The sequence below is a fragment of the Ranitomeya variabilis genome, chromosome 4 (genome assembly GCF_051348905.1).
Source record: "Ranitomeya variabilis isolate aRanVar5 chromosome 4, aRanVar5.hap1, whole genome shotgun sequence".
NCBI classification, from domain to species: domain Eukaryota; kingdom Metazoa; phylum Chordata; class Amphibia; order Anura; family Dendrobatidae; genus Ranitomeya; species Ranitomeya variabilis.
In genome coordinates this window covers 707,951,180-707,970,755 of record NC_135235.1, presented here as the reverse complement: position 1 = coordinate 707,970,755, position 19,576 = coordinate 707,951,180, and the positions used below count along the sequence as shown (strand labels likewise).

Here is a 19,576-nt window from a genome sequence, read left to right as displayed (position 1 = left end):
TTGGGCTTCATGTTAGTGGTAAATTTAGGTCGATAATTTCTGAGTTTATTTGTGAAAAAAACGGAAATTTGGCGAAAATTTTGAAAATTTAGCAATTTTCACATTTTGAATTTTTATTCTGTTAAACCAGAGAGTTATGTGACACAAAATAGTTAATAAATAACATTTCCCACATGTCTACTTTACATCAGCACAATTTTGGAAAGAAAATTTTTTTTTGCTAGGAAGTTATAAGGGTTAAAATTTGACCAGTGATTTCTCATTTTTACAACAAAATTTACAAAACCATTTTTTTTAGGGACCACCTCACATTTGAAGTCAGTTTGAGGGTTCTATATGGCTGAAAATACCCAAAAGTGACACCATTCTAAAAACTGCACCCCTCAAGGTGCTCAAAACCACATTCAAGAAGTTTATTAACCCTTCAGGTGTTTCACAGCAGCAGAAGCAACAAATAGGAGAAAAATTAACATTTAACTTTTTAGTCACAAAAATGATCTTTTCGCAACAATTTTTTTATTTTCCCAAGGGTAAAAGGAGAAACTGGACCACGGATGTTGTTGTCCAATTTGTCCTGAGTACGCTGATGCCTCATATGTGGGGGTAAACCACTGTTTGGGCGCACGGCAGGGCTCGGAAGGGAAGGAGCGCCATTTGACTTTTTGAATGAAAAATTGGCTCCAATCTTTAGCGGACACCATGTCGCGTTTGGAGAACCCCCGTGTGCCTAAACATTGGAGCTCCCCCACAAGTGACCCCATTTTGGAAACTAGACCCCCCAAGGAACGTATCTAGAAGCATAGTGAGCACTTTAAACCCCCAGGTGCTTCACAAATTAATCCGTAAAAATGAAAAAGTACTTTTTTTTTCACACAAATTTTCTTTTAGCCTCAATTTTTTCATTTTCACATGGGCAACAGAATAAAATGGATCCTAAAATTTGTTGGGCAATTTCTCCTGAGTACGCCAATACCTCATATGTGGGGGTAAACTACTGTTTGGGCACATGGTAAGGCTCGGAAGGGAAGGAGCGCCATTTGACTTTTTGAATGAAAAATTATCTCCATCGTTAGCGGACACCATGTCAGGTTTGGAGAGCCCCTGTGTGCCTAAACATTGGAGCTCCCCCACAAGTGACCCCATTTTGGAAACTAGACCCCCCAAGGAACTTATCTAGATGCATAGTGAGCACTTTAAACCCTCAGGTGCTTCACAAATTGATCCGTAAAAATGAAAAAGTACTTTTTTTTCACACAAAAATTTTTTTAGCCTCAATTTTTTCATTTTCACATGGGCAACAGGATAAAATGGATCCTAAAATTTGTTGGGCAATTTCTCCTGAGTACGCAGATACCTCATATGTGGGGGTAAACCACTGTTTGGGTGCACGGCAAGGCTTGGAAGGGAAGGCGCGCCATTTGACTTTTTCAATGGAAAATTAGCTCCAATCGTTAGTGGACACCATGTTGCGTTCAGAGAGCCCCTGTGTGCCTAAACATTGGAGCTCCCCTACAAGTGACCCCATTTTGGAAACTAGACCCCCCAAGGAACTAATCTAGATGTATAGTGAGCACTTAAAACCCCCAGGTGCTTCACAGAAGTTTATAACGCAGAGCCATGAAAATAAAAAAATATTTTTCTTTCCTCAAAAATAATTTTTAGCCCGGAGTTTTTTATTTTCCCAAGGATAATAGGAGAAATTGGACCCCAAATGTTGTTGTCCAGTTTGTCCTGAGTACGATGATACCCCATATGTGGGGGTAAACCACTGTTTGGGCGCACGGCAGGGCTCGGAAGGGAAGGCACGCCATTTGGCTTTTTGAATGGAAAATTAGCTTCAATCATTAGCGGACACCATGTCGCGTTTGGAGAGCCCCTGTGTGCCTAAACATTGGAGCTCCCCTACAAGTGACCCCATTTTGGAAACTAGACCCCCCAAGGAACTAATCTAGATGTATAGTGAGCACTTAAAACCCCCAGGTGCTTCACAGAAGTTTATAACGCAGAGCCATGAAAATAAAAAAATATTTTTCTTTCCTCAAAAATGATTTTTAGCCCGGAGTTTTTTATTTTCCCAAGGATAATAGGAGAAATTGGACCCCAAATGTTGTTGTCCAGTTTGTCCTGAGTACGATGATACCCCATATGTGGGGGTAAACCACTGTTTGGGCGCACGGCAGGGCTCGGAAGGGAAGGCACGCCATTTGGCTTTTTGAATGGAAAATTAGCTTCAATCATTAGCGGACACCATGTCGCGTTTGGAGAGCTCCTGTGTGCCTAAACATTGGAGCTCCCGCACAAATGACCCCATTTTGGAAACTAGACCTCCCAAGGAACTAATCTAGATGTGTGGTGAGCACTTTGAACCCTCAAGTGCTTCACAGAAGTTTATAACGCAGAGCCATGAAAATAAAAAATTATTTTTCTTTCCTCAAAAATGATTTTTTAACCCACAATGTTTTATTTTCCCAAGGGTAACAGGAGAAATTGGACCCCAAAAGTTGTTGTGCAGTTTCTCCTGAGTACGCTGATACCCCATATGTGGGGGTAAACCACTGTTTTGGCACACGTCGGGGAGCGGAAGGGAAGTAGTGACGTTTTGAAATGCAGACTTTAATGGAATGCTCTGCGGGCGTCACGTTGCATTTGCAGAGCCCCTGATGTGCCTAAACAGTAGGAACTCCCCACAATTGACCCCACTTTGGAAACTAGACCCACAAGGGAACTTATCTAGATGTGTGGTGAGCACTTTGAACCCCCAAGTGCTTCACAGAAGTTTATAACGCAGAGCCGTGAAAATAAAAAATGTGTTTTCTTTCCTCAAAAATATTTTTTTAGCCCAGAATTTTTTAATTTTCCCAAGGGTAACAGGAAAAATTTGACCCCAAAAGTTGTTGTCCAGTTTCTCCTGAGTACGCTGATACCCCATATGTGGGGGTAAACCACTGTTTGGGCACATGGCGGGGCTCGGAAGGGAAGTAGTGACGATTTGGAATGCAGACTTTGATGGAATGATCTGCGGGAATCATGTTACGTTTGCAGAGCCCCTGATGTGCCTAAACAGTAGAAACCCCCCACAAGTGACCCCATTTTGGAAACTAGACCCCCCACGGAACTTATCTAGATGTGTGGTGAGCACGTTCAACCCCCAAGTGCTTCACAGAAGTTTACAACGCAGAGCCGTGAAAATAAAAAATAATTTTTCTTTCCTCAAAAAAGATGTTTTAGCAAGCAATTGTTTATTTTCACAAGGGTAACAGGAGAAATTGGACCCCAATATTTGTTGCCCAGTTTGTTGTGAGTACGCTGATACCTCATATGTGGGGGTAAACCACTGTTTGGGCGCACGTCAGGGATCGGAAGGGAAGTAGTGACATTTGAAATGCAGACTTTGATGGAATGGTCTGCGGGCGTCATGTTGCATTTGCAGAGCCCCTGATGTGCCTAAACAGTAGAAACACCCTACAAGTGACCCCATTTTGGAAACAAGACCCCAAAAGGATCTTATCTAGATGTGTGGTGAGCACTTTCAACCCCCAAGTGTTTCACATAAGTTTATAACGTAGAGCCGTGAAAATAAAAAATAATTGTTCTTTCCTCAAAATTATGTTTTAGCAAGTAATTTTTTTTTTTTGCAAAGGTAACAGGAGAAATTGGACCCCAATAGTTGTTGCCCAGTTTGTCCTGAGTACGCTGGTATCCCATATGTGGGGGTAAACCACTGTTTGGGCGCACGTCGGGGCTTGGAAGGGAGGGCGCACCATTTGACTTTTTGAACGCAAGATTGGCTGGAATCAATGGTGGCGCCATGTTGCATTTGGAGACCCCTGATGTGCCTAAACAGTGGAAACCCCTCAATTCTAACTTCAACACTAACCCCAACACACCCCTAACCCTAATCCCAACTGTAGCCATAACCATAATCACAACCCTAACCCCAACACACCCCTAACCACAACCCTAACCCCAACACACCCGTAACCCTAAATCCAACCCTAATCCTAACCCTAATCCCAACCCTACCCACAACTGTAACCCCAACACAACCCTAACCCTATCCTTAACCCTAACCACAAGCCTAATCTTAACCCTATTTCCAACCCTAGCCCTAATTCCAACCCTAAGGGTACCGTCTCACATAACGATTTACCAACGATCACGACCAGCGATACGACCTGGCCGTGATCGTTGGAAAGTCATTGTGTGGTCGCTGGGGAGCTGTCACACAGACCGCTCTCCAGCGACCAACGATGCCAAGGTCCCAGGTAACCAGGGTAAACATCGGGTTACTAAGCGCAGGGCCGCGCTTAGTAACCCGATGTTTACCGTGGTTACCAGCGTAAAAGTAAAAAAAAAAAACGTACATACTCACATTTCGGTGTCCTTCAGGTCCCTTGCCGTCTGCTTCCCGCTCTGACTGAGTGCCGCCATACAGTGAGAGCAGAGCGCAGCGGTGACGTCACTGCTGTGCTGTGCTCTCACTTTCCGGCCGGCAGACAGTCATAGCGGGAAGCAGACGGCAAGGGACCTGAAGGACACCGAAATGTGAGTATGTACGTTTTTTTTTTTTTTTACTTTTACGCTGGTAACCACGGTAAACATCGGGTTACTAAGCGCGGCCCTGCGCTTAGTAACCCGATGTTTACCCTGGTTTCAAGTGAATGCATCGCTGGATCGCTGTCACACACAACGATCCAGCGATGACAGCGGGAGATCCAGCGACGAAAGAAAGTTCCAAACGATCTGCTACGACGTACGATTCTCAGCAGGGTCCCTGATCGCTGCTGCGTGTCAGACACAGCGATATCGTATGGATATCGCTGGAACGTCACGGATCGTACCGTCGTAGCGACCAAAGTGCCACTGTGAGACGGTACCCTAACTCTAATTCCAACCCTAACCCTAAGGCTATGTGCCCACTTTGCGGATTCGTGTGAGATTTTTCCGCACCATTTTTGAAAAATCCGCAGGTAAAAGGCACTGCGTTTTACCTACGGATTTACAGCGGATTTCCAGTGTTTTTTTGTGCGGATTTCACCTGCGGATTCCTATTGAGGAACAGGTGTAAAACGCTGCGGAATCCGCACAAAGAATTGACATGCTGCGGAAAATACAACGCAGCGATTCTGCATGGAATTTTCCGCACCATGGGCACAGCGGATTTGGTTTTCCTTAGGTGTACATGGTACTGTAAACCTGATGGAAAACTGCTTCGAATTCGCAGCGGCCAATCCGCTGCGGATCCGCGGCCAATCCGCTGCGAATCCGCGGCCAATCCGCTGCGTATCTGCTGCGTATCCGCGGCCGATCCGCTGCGGATCCGCTGCATATCCGCTGCCGATCCGCTGCGTATCCGCGGCCGATCCGCGGCCGATCCGCTGCCGATCCGCTGCCAATCCGCTGTGTATCCGCTGCGGATCCGCTGCGTATCCGCTGCCGATCCGCTGCCGATCCGCTGCCGATCCGCGGCCGATCCGCTGCGTATCCGCTGCCGATCCGCTGCGGATCCGCTGCGTATCCGCTGCCAATCCGCTGCGTATCCGCTGCGGATCCGCTGCCGATCCGCTGCCGATCCGCGGCCGATCCGCTCTGTGTGCACATGCCATAACCCTACCCCTAACCCTACCCGTAACCCTAACCCTACCCCTAACCCTACCCCTAGTTCTAACCCTAGTTCTAACCCTAACCCTAGTGGAAAAAGAAAAAAAAAAATTTCTTTATTTTATTATTGTCCCTATGGGGGTGATAAAGGGGGGGGGGGGGTATTTATTATTTTTTTTATTTTGATCGCTGTGATAGAACCTACCACAGCGATCAAAATGTACCTGTAAGGAATCTGCCGACTGGCAGATTCGGCGGGCGCACTGAGCATGCGCCGGCCATTTTCCAAGATGGCGGCGCCCAGCGAGGAGACGGCCGGACACCGGGAGGATCGGTAAGTATGAAGGGGTGGTGGGGGGGGTGATCGGAGCACAGGGGGGGTAATCGGAGCACAGGGGGGGTGAATACTAACAAGGAGGGAGCGGACAGGAGGACGGGGGAGCCGGCAGGCGGACGGAGGGGACCGGACCCCATAACAGAGGCCTGGGGGGGCGATCGGTGGGTGTGGGGGGGTCACGTGAATATTTCCAGCCATGGCCGATGATATTGCAGCATCGGCCATGGCTGGATTGTAATATTTCACCAGTTTTTTAGGTGAAATATTACAAATCGCTCTGATTGGCAGTTTCACTTTCAACAGCCAATCAGAGCGATCGTAGCCACGGGGGGGTGAAGCCACCCCCCCTGGGCTGAAGCACCACTCCCCCTCTCCCTGCAGATCGGGTAAAATAGGAATTAACCCCTTCACCCGATCTGCAGGGACGCGATCATTCCATGACGCATACGCTGCGTCATAGGTCGGGAAGGCACAGACTTTCATGACGCAGCGTATGCGTCAAAGGTCGGGAAGGGGTTAAAGAAAATTCTCAGTTCTAATTGCAAATATTTTCCAGGTAAGCGTAAAGCTAATATCGATACTGACTCTGAGATAAGGCAAACTCAAGTGATGACTACCTTGATAATAAAGCAGACCCAAATGATGACTACCTTGATAACCGCACTCCAACATGGATACATATTCTGCAAAAAGCAAACTTCAGTAGATTTGGCTGATTGTGTTTATTGCGGAAGACCGAAAGTCAGATAAAAGACAAAGAACCCACAGAGAACTTACAAAGACTAATTGACAATATGGACTCTATGAATTATACTAACAAATACAAACTATATTCTAACACATATTTTAATATATTAATAAAAATGTCAATATTATATAATGTCATAAAAATATATCTATATCATCCCCTCATATTAAGCCCTTGATAGAAATAGGGTTAGAAGGAACAGAAGGTCTTACTCACAAGTATAATCTGAATGGATACACAGCAAGACTGGTATCCCATGATACACATAGGATAAGCCGTGTATTTTGTGATGTAGGGTTATCTTGCAGACCTGAGTAACAGGAAGGGATTAGCTAGGGCAACGTAGACCAGATGAAAAAAAGAGGTGAGTTGTTAAAGAAGTGGTTAATTTCTGTTCTGAATAAAATAGAAGAAAATAGTATTATGCAAGAATGGCCTAGGTTCCAGTTATCATCTGTCTACGTGCGGACATTCTTATGGCCAATGGTCAGTTCCTACAATTCCCAGAAATTTCAAATACATGTTGTTGTTTTTAACATGGTCTGTAATCACCCAAGAATTCTATTTCTTCATCCAGATTCTCTTGAGAACTATAACTTTTGAACCAGAACACATTGAAATGTTGGAAGTACCCCCACATTCTCTTATGTAATTTATCTCATATCCCAGGATGTGTTTTACAACCAATTGTATAACTCATATTTCTGCCAGATTATTGTGTAATGCCTCATTTCCCTTTGATCTTGTACTATAAGAGAACACCCTAACTCCCCCCATGAAAACAGAAACTATTTGGAAAGACAACGAGCAGTGTGTCTCTCTGATTATTGCTTCATCGCTTGAGTACCTAAGAACACCTGAGTAGGTTAGGAATCACTTCTATAACACTACAGGGTCTGCCTATGTGGGGCTGCCTTTCTACAGAGTGCCTATGGGGGGCTGCTTTACTACATAGTCTGCCTATGGGGGGGCTGCCTTATTACAGAGTCTACCTATGGGGGGCTGCCTTACTACACAGTCTGCCTATGGGGGCTGCCTTATACTACAGAGTCTAATGGCACAGTAAAAGAAAAAAAGAAGGCACTCACCATTACCAAAAGTGGAAGTCTTTATTTCATGGATAAAAAAGCATAAGCTCGGGAGTAATGCAGAGAGTGCGCACAACGGCTGTTTCACTCTCCTGCGCTTCAACAGGTCCTCATGAAGGCATGAGTGCTTCCACTTTTGGTAACAGTGAGTGCCTTCCTTTTTTCTTTTACTGTGCCATTGGACTCTATATTCATACTGGATTGAGCACCCGTTCCTTGGGGTGTGTGGCATTAATATAGTGTGTGAATGGTCTCACGGTGGTGCAGCAGTGCCGAGTTTGTTTTTCTCTGTTTTGGACTTTATACTACAGAGTCTGCCTATGAGGGCTGCCTTATACTATAGAGTCTGCCTATGGGGGCTGCCTTATACTACAGAGTCTGCCTATGGGATGCTGCCTTATACTACAGAGTCTGCCTATGGGGGGCTTTTTTGTGCTATAGAGTCTGTCTATGGGGACTGCCTTGTGCTATAGAGTCTGCCTATAGGGAGTGCATTATACTATATGAAGGCCAATGGGGAGTGCATTAAACTATATTGAAGACTATCTGGTGCATTATACTATATGGAGGCTATCTAGGGGGCCATCATACAGTGTGGGTGATACTATACAGTGAGGGGGGCATTATACTATGTATAGGAGAGCATCATACTGTTTATAGGGGAGCTGTACAGGAGGGAGACTTGGGACATTATTAAATGTAAAGCGGGCACTTATTGTTATAGGGGAACTTAGGTGACTGTGTCTATCAAAGGGGCGCACAGAGGGCATTATTACTTTCTAGGAGGCAAAATATGGGCACTGTTTTCTAGGGTACTTGCACCTGGTATTACTATATTATAGAGGGGTGCTTCAGAATTTAGAGGGCACAGAGAACCACACAGCAGGTGCAGTAATAGGGACACATACGGAAGCAGCGGCTCAGTATTGGGATATCATCAGGATGAGGAGATTGTGCAGGTTGGGAATAGATGGTGAAGTGCTGAAAATATGAGAAGTGAAATGTGTTTTTGTTGTATTCTCTGCAGCCGAGTTGTGACTGGAAGAAGTTGTCATGTCGGTCTGGGCCAGATGGAAAAGATGTAAAAAGTTAATGATTCCATCAGATCATCAGCGGTAGGTAAGTCATTATCTGTAACTGTGCTGTAATCTCTTACATGTTCTGTAGGGCTGGTATCTACCACTGACCATATGGCGGTAATATCCATGTTGGTCTTTATATAGAGATTATCTTCAGTAACAGCGCGGTCATCTGCTAAGGTTCTCCTCCACTATTAGGGGGCGTCACCCAGCTGTAATCAAGGTTACCTGGCTAGAGGCTCACTCAGAAGCTTTACCCTCCCTGAACCAAAACACTAGCTATGCCTCTGGAAGGAAGGTAAGTAATGTTTTTTTTTTATCTTTTCTGATGGGGCCACGGATACCAGGACTAGGATGGGGCCAATCATACCAGCAACGAGATGGGGCCAATCAATCATAACAGGAAGAAATGAATATTCATTGCCCACCACGCCCATGGGCGTGGAATGCAGTACATATTAATTTCTCTTTAGCAGCGGGCACAGGAGTTAGCCAGATCCGCCGGCTCTTGCCTCTGTGACCTGCTGCTCCTCCGATACCACTCCCCCATATCCCCACCACAGCCAGAGCCAATACATTTGGACTATAAGACACTCACCCCCATTTTGGGAGGAAAAAAGTGTGTCCAAAAATATGAAAATTATTTAGAATTGAGAGTCCTCAGTGGTTGATACCTTTTAATGGCTAACTGAAAAGATGGTAATTCTAATTTGTTGCTGAGACTCCTGGCATTAGTATACATCACTTTATGTATATCTCTGTACCTCTATTCTTTCTTAAATTATTAACTGTTCTAACTCCACCCCATGCTACCCCCAATTTCTTTATTTGTGCCCGGGTCACTATTTGCACTATCTTAACATCCTATACAATGAATACCCTCCCCCCCAATCCCTGGTTTAAACACTTCTCCAACCTTCTAGTCATTTTCTCCCCCAGCACAGGTGCACCTTCCCCATTGAGGTGCAGCCCGTCCCTAGCATAGAGCCTGTAGCCAACTGAGAAGTTGGCCCAGTTCTCCAGGAACCCAAACCCCTCCTTACTACACCAATTCATGAGCCACTTATTAACCTCCCTAATCTCCCTTTGCCTCTTTGGCGTGGCACGTGGTACAGGCAGTATTTCAGAAAATACCACCTTGGAGGTCCTTGCTTTAAGCTTGCGGCCTAATTCCATGAAATCATCTAAAAGGACCTTCCACCTAATTCTCCCAATAATCTATCTACCCAATCAGCGATGTGTCAGACTCGAGCGCCAGGCAGACAGCATACTGTTCGGTGATCTCTATCTTTGTGACAGATTGCCCTATCTGTTCCCCTAATAATTGAGTCTCCCACTACCAGCACCTGTCTGGCCTGCCCTGCTCTCCTATTTCCCTCCTTACTGGAGCAGTCACTCCTCCGGCTTTCAGAGGACATGCCTGGCTGAAGCAGTGCTACCCCTGTACTGACACCCCCTCATCTACCAACTTATCAAACTTATTGGGGTGAGACAGATCAGGACTAGCATCCCTGGCACTCTTCCCTCTACGCGGCCTTCTGTCACCCAGCTTGCTGCTCCACTGTCCTGCAGCTCCATCCTACCATCCCCCTCATCTATCCCATTGAGCGTCTGCTCAGTGAGCAGAAGACTCCTTTCCATATTGTCTATGGATCTCAGTGTTGCCAGCTGCACATTTAGATCCAGAATCTGGGCTTCCAAATGCTCAACGTGCTCACATCTCGCACAGCAGTATGCACCCTCGCCCGGCTGCTCAAGGATTGCATACATGTGGCCAGATGTGCACTGGATGGCAGTAACAATAGTGGAGCACATTTCCTAATGGGGATTCCACCAGACCGAAACGTTAAAAAGAAATTTAGAATATTAATAAAATGCAAAAAGCAATTCAGTAATTCCTCCCTTGTAAACTCCCTGAATCCAAAGTCACTAAATCACAAGTCACACACTTACTTCAGTTCGCACTTACACTCCGGTCACACTCAGCTCGTTCACACAGGAAGAAGATTAAAGAGGTTTTTTCCCCTTTAGCAGCAATCCAACCTACAGCTCAATGACTTCTGTACACCTCATACACTCGTGGCTCTGCTATATCCACAATGTAAACCCCTCCTGACCCCAAACATCCAACACCATAACAACCAGCACAGCAGAGTCCTGCATACACTGAGGCCCCTGATCATGTGACCCCTGACTCCTCCCCTCCTGTGACCTCATCACAGGTCCTGTGCGCACAGAGCAGCCATACATGTGGAGTGCGGCTCTGTGGGTGGAGGTCAGTGCTGGAGGCTCCATTATTCTCTATGTGGAGTGCGGCTCTGCGGGTGGAGGTCGGTGCTGGAGGCTCCATTATTCTCTATGTGGAGTGCGGCTCTGCGGGTGGAGGTCGGTGCTGGAGGCTCCATTATCCTCTATGTGGAGTGTGGCTCTGCGGGTGGAGGTCGGTGCTGGAGGCTCCATTATTCTCTATGTGGAGTGCGGCTCTGCGGGTGGAGGTCGGTGCTGGAGGCTCCATTATTCTCTATGTGGAGTGCGGCTCTGCGGGTGGAGGTCGGTGCTGGAGGCTCCATTATTCTCTATGTGGAGTGCGGCTCTGCGGGTGGAGGTCGGTGCTGGAGGCTCCATTATTCTCTATGTGGAGTGCGGCTCTGCGGGTGGAGGTCGGTGCTGGAGGCTCCATTATTCTCTATGTGGAGTGCGGCTCTGCGGGTGGAGGTCGGTGCTGGAGGCTCCATTATTCTCTATGTGGAGTGCGGCTCTGCGGGTGGAGGTCGGTGCTGGAGGCCCCATTATTCTCTATGTGGAGTGCGGCTCTGCGGGTGGAGGTCGGTGCTGGAGGCTCCATTATTCTCTATGTTGAGTGCGGCTCTGCGGGTGAAGGTCGGTGCTGGAGGCTCCATTATTCTCTATGAGGAGTGCGGCTCTGCGGGTGGAGGTCGGTGCTGGAGGCTCCATTATTCTCTATGAGGAGTGCGGCTCTGCGGGTGGAGGTCGGTGCTGGAGGCTCCATTATTCTCTATGTGGAGGGTGGCTCTGCGGGTGGAGGTCGGTGCTGGAGGCTCCATTATTCTCTATGTGGAGTGCGGCTCTGCGGGTGGAGGTCGGTGCTGGAGGCTCCATTATTCTCTATGTGGAGTGCGGCTCTGCGGGTGGAGGTCGGTGCTGGAGGCTCCATTATTCTCTATGTGGAGTGCGGCTCTGCGGGTGGAGGTCGGTGCTGGAGGCTCCATTATTCTCTATGTAGAGTGCGGCTCTGCGGGTGGAGGTCGGTGCTGGAGGCCCCATTATTCTCTATGTGGAGTGCGGCTCTGCGGGTGGAGGTCAGTGCTGGAGGCCCCATTATTCTCTATGTGGAGTGCGGCTCTGCGGGTGGAGGTCGGTGCTGGAGGCTCCATTATTCTCTATGTGGAGTGCGGCTCTGCGGGTGGAGGTCGGTGCTGGAGGCCCCATTATTCTCTATGTGGAGTGCGGCTCTGCGGGTGGAGGCCGGTGCTGGAGGCTCCATTATTCTCTATGTGGAGTGTGGCTCTGCGGGTGGAGGTCGGTGCTGGAGGCTCCATTATTCTCTGTGATGTGCGGCTCTGCGGGTGGAGGTCGGTGCTGGAGGCTCCATTATTCTCTATGTGGAGTGCGGCTCTGCGGGTTGAGGTCGGTGCTGGAGGCCCCATTATTCTCTATGTGGAGTGCGGCTCTGCAGGTGGAGGTCGGTGCTGGAGGCTCCATTATTCTCTATGTGGAGTGCGGCTCTGCGGGTGGAGGGATGTGGAGATTCCCCATTACTGGGGGGCATCTAGTGGGTTTGGATCAGGGAGAACCTTCTGAGTGGCCCCATAACCAGGTAACCCTGATTATACTATGGTGGCGCCCCCTTCTCTCGGGTGACACCTGTAGACTTGTATAGGGGCGAGTGAGCTGAGCCTCGCTACCAATCCCAGAGAGTAACACGGGGCCGAGTGCTGTGTGAGGTGTTATCGCATACCCCTCGGCTGTGTTATCCAGTAATGTGACTCCGGCCTTACGATACACTTTATTGATCCCGGTGGAAATTACGGTATTACAGCAGCAATACAAACAGCAGTACATAAAATATTAGGACACATAACTTGCACAAGTATACCAACATTACATTCTTACACCTTAGTAGGATTAGACGGCTCCTGAATGTGCTCTTCTGCTTCAAGAACAGCTCGTATAGTGGGTGTGTGTTATTGATCATTATAGCCCTACACTTCTTCTGAATCCTATCCTCCAATACCTCCTCAAGAGTCCAGATGGAGGCCAACTCTTGCCTTCTTGATAAGTTTCTTGAGCTTATGTGCATCAGCTACTCGCACACTACTGCCCCAGCAAATGATAGCAAAAATGATGGCGCTTGCTAGTGATGAGCGAATATACTCGTTGCTCGGGTTTTCCCAAGCACGCTCGGGTGGCCTCCGAGTATTTGTGACTAGGGTTGAGCGACTTTCGTTTTTTTAAGATTGAGTCGGGTTTTGTGAAACCCGACTTTGTCCAGAGTCGAGTCGAGTGCAGTCGGCCGATTATCGCTAAAAGTCGGGGATCGACCGAAACACGAAACCCAATGCAAGTCAAAGGGGAAGCATAGTCGGCAGTGAGTGGAGGCCAGGAAAACACCCACAGTGCCCATTTTAATGGCAAAAACATCCATTCTTGTTTCTGAAGCTTGTCAATCTTAATTAACTTTATAATAATAGTTGGGCATTGGAAATTGGGGGTCATTTGGCAAAAGTTGTGGGGGGTAGGGCTGGTTCAAGGTTTTAGTGGGCCCAGGAAACGTGGACTACGTCACAGCGGTGGAGCAGGGAGAGGTAAGTATGTCAAATTTGCAAGTGCTGTAATCCTAAGCAAGCAGGGGGGCCCACTCGTTGGCACTGGCACTGGCACAGGGCCCCTCAAAGTACAGCGGTGTGTTTGCACGGCGGGGGCGCCTCCCACCAGCAGCGACACTTTTGCGTACTCTGAGGGGACCTGTGCCAGTGACGTCGCCAATGAGTATGCCCCCCCCCACCTGATGAAGGAACCTGCACTTTCATCTGCACCTTCCTCTTTGTCCCTGTGTAAGGTGGTATAACATGCGGGAAGGGGAACCTTACTTTCAGCAGGGTCAGATTCTGGCTGTGTAGCGTGCAAGGGGAATGTAGTGGTGTAGGTCAATGTACCAGCAGACTCATCTAGCAGTGGCTGGGCAATGGGCAGGATGAGGAGGAAACAGATATAGAGCCAAAGAATAAAGTAGGCAAAATGCAGTTCAAAATTGGTAACAGGACTAAACAGGCGGCATTGCTTTGTTCAGTGGAGTAGCAAACCCAGGAGCAGCAGACACTGTTTTAAGGGCCCAAACACACTAGTAGGCCAAATGCACTTTAATATCTGCTACTGTAGGCCAAAAGCCAGAAGGTAGAAGCTCAGCTTTATTCAGTTGAGGACAACACCAGGCAGGGGCAGACACCGTTAGTAGGCCCTAAACACCTATTTTTTTTTTAAAAAAAACAGCACTTAATAAGAGCCAGAAGGTAGAAGCTCAGCTTTATTCAGTTGAGGACAACACCAGGCAGGGGCAGACACCGTTTGTAGGCCCTAAACACCTATTTTTTTAAAAAAAAACAGCACTTAATGAGAGCCAGAAGGTTGAAGCTCAGATTTATTCATTTGAGGACAATTTGAATTAGGGACTGCAGACAGACTTACCAGGCTGTCCCCTGTGTGGACCATGCATCCAATACATTAACCCATTGCGCCACAAAGGACACGTAACCTTCCGTGGCCATGCCTACAGGTCCATGTGTCTGTTGTCAGGTGTACCTTTGGAATCACAGATTGACAGAGTGCATGGACAATGCGGTCTTTAACATGCTGGTGGAGGGGTGGGATGGCTTTTCTCGCAAAAGAATTGTCAACTGGGTAGCTCATAGCGTGGTACAGCGTAGTCCATCATGGCTTTATTAATATTAAATAAAATAAAAAAATAGGCTCTATGCAGTGTAAAATAGGTTCCAGGGGTAAACGGGCAGCATTGGTGTGGTCAGTGGAGGAGGATTGCAAGGAGGCACCGCAGACAGGCTAACAAAGGCCTAAAATAACAAACAATAGGCTCATGGCAGTTTTACAACGGTTACATGGATACACAGGCAGCATTGTGGTCAGTGGAGAAGGATTGCAAGGAGTGTCTGACACAGTTAGTACTCACAAAAAATAAATAGATGTTAATGTCTCGCAAAACAACCCAAAAAAAAAAAGTGTGGCATACTTAGGTACAGGGGTGGGCTCATCTGCTGAGTTTCTGACAAAGTAATTTGGCAGTAAATTAGTATTTACTGGTGTCAATATAGGACACTGACCCAGACTACTTTAACTAGCATCATAGATGTCAACAAATTGGCATTGTTTGACAGTGCCAGGCATTGAATGATGTCAGCGCATAGACTAAACATTGGTGGAGCTGTGCGAGATAATTTTGCACGTGGTAGAGCACATTTTGAGCTGGGGGGGGGAACTCTCTTGTGGCCGGCGGTACCGCCCCAGGGCCCCTCATGTTACAACGGTGTGTCTGACGTTGGGTGCGCACCACCACCGCCAGAGACACTACATTGTACTATGAGGGACCCAGTGGCAGTGCCGTCGACCAAAAGCGAGCACACCCACCTCTTCTGACAAACAGCACTGTAACTAACGGGTGCTTGCGCCAAGTGGTGAGACCACGGCCCCGTGGGGGCAGTTTTCCCATTGGGGGAGGTGTAAACATGTCGTATGCTGGTCAAACAGCTGCTGCAAATTAAGAGATTGGAACACTCAGTAAAACCAGTCCACAAGCAAGACCTTTTTATAGGAAAGCTAGGTGTCAGCCGGGAAAGGTGGGGCAAAATAATTTGAAATCCAGGAGCGGTTCATTTTAATGAAGGTGAGATCATCCACATTTTGGGTAGCCAGACGAGTCTTTTTTTCGGTTAATATTGAACCAGCAGCACTGAATACTCTTTCTGATAGCACACTAGCTGCTGGGCAAGCAAGCTCCTGCAATGCATATTCTGCCAATTCAGGCCAGGTGTCTAATTTTGATGCCCAGTAATCAAATGGGAATGACGGTTGAGGGAGAACATCGATAAGGGATGAAAAATAGTTAGTAACCATACTGGACAAATGTTGTCTCCTGTCACTTTCCTGTTCCTCTTCCACCAGACTTCCTCATTTTTGGGAAAATGTAACCAAAATATCAACGGTTATATGATACTGTAAAACAATGTAGAAGGTGTATATAAACTTGTTGAGAATTTAAATATCCCTTTTTATTTTGGGGAGACTGAACCCAAACTCAGGCCCAGTGTATTTTACAACGCAATGTGAGTGGCAGCAAGTGGCTTGCTGATACACGACAAACTAACAGCACTGAAATATATCCACTTTGTGAGAATTTCAGTCACTTTTTTTTGGGAGGGGACTGAGCCCAAACTCAGGCACAGTGTATAAAACAACACAATGGAAGTGGCAGAAAGTGGCTGGAAGATATATGAAAAAATACAAGGACTGTAGTACAATTTCAATCTCCCTACAATGATCTCAGTACAAGTATGGCAGCAATAAAAAGGACTGCTGCACACAAGTGTGGACAAATAAACAAGATAACTGTACAGAAAGGAGCAACAGGATTTTTGCTTTTAAAAAAGCAGTTGGTTTGCACAGCAGCATGCAAACAGCAATGCAGCTATCAGGGGAGCCTTATAAGCTACAGAGCTGATGCACAGAAATCTAGCCTCCACTGTCCCTGCAAAAAAAAGGTGGTGTTGGACAGTGGAAATCGCTACAGCACAAGCAGTTTCGGGGGATTATCTTCCCTCCCTAACTATGTCCCTTCTTCTGACGAAGCTGCAGCAACCTCTCCCTATGCTAAAATCGGCAAACGTTAGATGGCGGTCGGCGTGCATGCCCCTTTATAGCCCCTGTGACGCCGCAGAAAGAAGCCAATCACTGTCATGCCCTTCTCTAAGATGGTGAGGACCGAGACCTATGTCATCACGCTGCCCACACTCTGCGTCCTCCTTCATTGGCTGAGAAATGGTGCTGAATGCGTCATACAAAACACGTCTTTGGCGCGATGATCGCCGACCTCATGGCCGATCCCACACTAGGGTCGGGTTTCATGAAACCCGACTTTGCCGAAAGTCGGCGATTTTTGAATTTGTCCGATCTGTTTCGCTCAACCCTAGTCGTGGTAGCAAGAGATGAACTCTACAACCCACATAAGTGGCTCAGGTAGTGCAGCTCATCCAGGATTGCACATCAAACGTGAGCTGTGGCAAGAAGGTTTGTTGTGTCTCTCAGCGTAGTGTCCAGAGGCTGGAACCTCTACCAGGAGACAGGCCAGTACACCAGGAGATGAAGAAGGGGCTCAGCCTTTGCGCAAGGAGGAACAGGAGGAGCCCTGCAAAATGACCTCCAGCAGGCCACAAATGTGCATATGTCTGCCAAACGGTTATAAACCGACTCCATGAGGATGGTCTGAGTGCCCGATGTCCACAGATGGGGGTTGTGCTCACAGAAAAAAAAGTGCACCGTGTAAAAACTGTAGTTAAGACGTAATTAAAGGTAATTTTTTTTTTTAACGCAGTAATGTGATATTAAGGACCACTACCACTATTTAAAAGATACCAGTAGGTGCCTGTACCCACTATACTGAACTGTTCCTACCTACCAGCGGAGGGTGGCATCCTACACTTGCGCAATGGTGCCCCCGCTCCCCATCGACTGTCCCTCCTACCCCTATCCAGCCCTGTGGGATGGGGAAAGAAATAGGAGGAGAGATAATGAAATGAGTTTGTTTGGACAGTATACCACAATTTATAGTGGGGGATTGATGTATTACTTTTTTATCATTACTGCCAAAATTTTAATGTTGGGTAGTAAACCTTGTGAGTGAAAATATATTTAGATTTTCAAGTACCCAAGATAAAGGGGGTTGTAAAACATAATATAGACTCGGTGAGGGGCCAAAATGAATTGAAGGGACCTTACCCTTATCTATCTCCTGCCTATCAGCGGAGGTTGGCACCCTACGTGATATTTATGATTTTGTTGGTGCCCTCCTAACCCTAAGACCATAAGGAAATTTCCATATGAGGGGCAGTGAAGGGGTGAAGTCTAACAATGATGGCAATGATACGTTAGACTCAACAGTTTACTATCCAAAATTAACATACAAGTGAGCTCAAACTAATAAATGATCAATATAGTTCCACTTCCTCTTATGGGGCAAATAGTTATACTGTCTGAGTAGGAACTAAACAGATGGCCAATGTCATATATAAATATCATAGAGCCTGCATAAATATTGCACGATCCCAGGGCATTCACCCCTTAACCCCAAGGATGGTGTGCATGTTAATGACCGGGCCAATTTTTACAATTCTGACTACTGTCCATTTATGAGGTTATTGCACTGGAACTCTTCAATGGATCCCGGTGATTCTGACAGTGTTTTCTTGTGACGTATTGTACTTCATGTTAGTGGTAAAATTTCCTCAACATTTCTTGCATTTATCTGTGAAAAAAAAAAAAAAAGGAAAATTTCGCAATTTTCCAACTTTTAATTTTCATGCCCTTAAATCACAGAGATATGTCTCACACAAAATAAGTAACTTTTCCCACATGTCTACTTTACATCAGCACAATTTTGGAACCAAAATTTTTTTTTGTTAGGGAGTTATAAGGGTTAAAAGTTGACCAGCAATTTCTCATTTTTACAACACCATTTTTTTTAGGGACCACATTACATTTGAAGTCACTTTGAGGGGTCTATATAATAGAAAATACCCAAGTGTGACACCATTCTAAAAAACTGCACCCCTCAAGATGCTCAAAACCACATTCAAGAAGTTTATTAACCCTTCAGGTGTTTCACAGGAATTTTTGGAATGTTTAAAAAAATAAAATGAACATTTCACTTTTTTTCACAAAAAATTTACTTCAGATCCAATTTGTTTTATTTTACCAAGGGTAACAGCAGAAATTGAACCCCAAAAGTTGTTGTCCAATTTGTCCTAAATATGCTGCTACCCCATATGTTGGGATAACCCCTGTTTGGGCGTACAAGAGAGCTCGGAAGGGAAGGAGCATTGTTTTACTTTTTCAACACAGAATTGTCTGGAATTGAGATCGGATGCCATGTTGCGTTTGGAGAGCCCCTGATGTGTCTAAAAAGAGGAAATCTCCCAATTCTAACTCCAACCCTAACCCCAACACACCCTTAACCCCAACACACCCCTAACTCTAATCCCAACTCTAACCACACCCCTAACTCCAACACACCCCTAACCCTAATCTCAACCATAATTCTAAGCACACCTAACCATGACACACCCCTAACCCTAATCCGAACCGTAAATGTAATCCCAACCCTAACTTTAGCCCCAACCCTAACTTTAGCCCTAACCCTAATGGGAAAATAAATATTTTTTTTATTTTATTATTTTTCCCTAACTAAGGTGGTGATAAAGGGGGGTTTGATTTACTATTTATAGCGGGTTTTTAGATTTGGCAGCTGTCACACACTAAAAAATAGTTTTTGCGTCACCACATTTTGGAAGCTATAGTTTTTTCCAAATCTTGGTCCACAGACTCACGTGAGGTCTTGTTTTTTGCTGGACGAGTTGATGTTTTTATTGGTAACATTTTTGGGCATGTGACATTTTTTATTATTATTTTTTATTCCTAT

The 19,576-nt window shown here is 46.4% G+C and overlaps 1 protein-coding gene across 1 annotated transcript in view; it reads left to right on the top strand.

Annotated features, from left to right (window-relative positions):
- The first annotated feature begins 11,068 nt into the window (after positions 1–11,068).
- The window catches only part of LOC143766496 (uncharacterized), a 54,359-nt gene continuing 45,851 nt past the window's right edge, over positions 11,069–19,576 (top strand). The window contains exon 1 of the mRNA XM_077254224.1: positions 11,069–11,128. Coding sequence (XP_077110339.1) covers positions 11,102–11,128 — 27 coding nt within the window. The 5' untranslated portion in view covers positions 11,069–11,101. The remainder of the gene's footprint in view (positions 11,129–19,576) is intronic.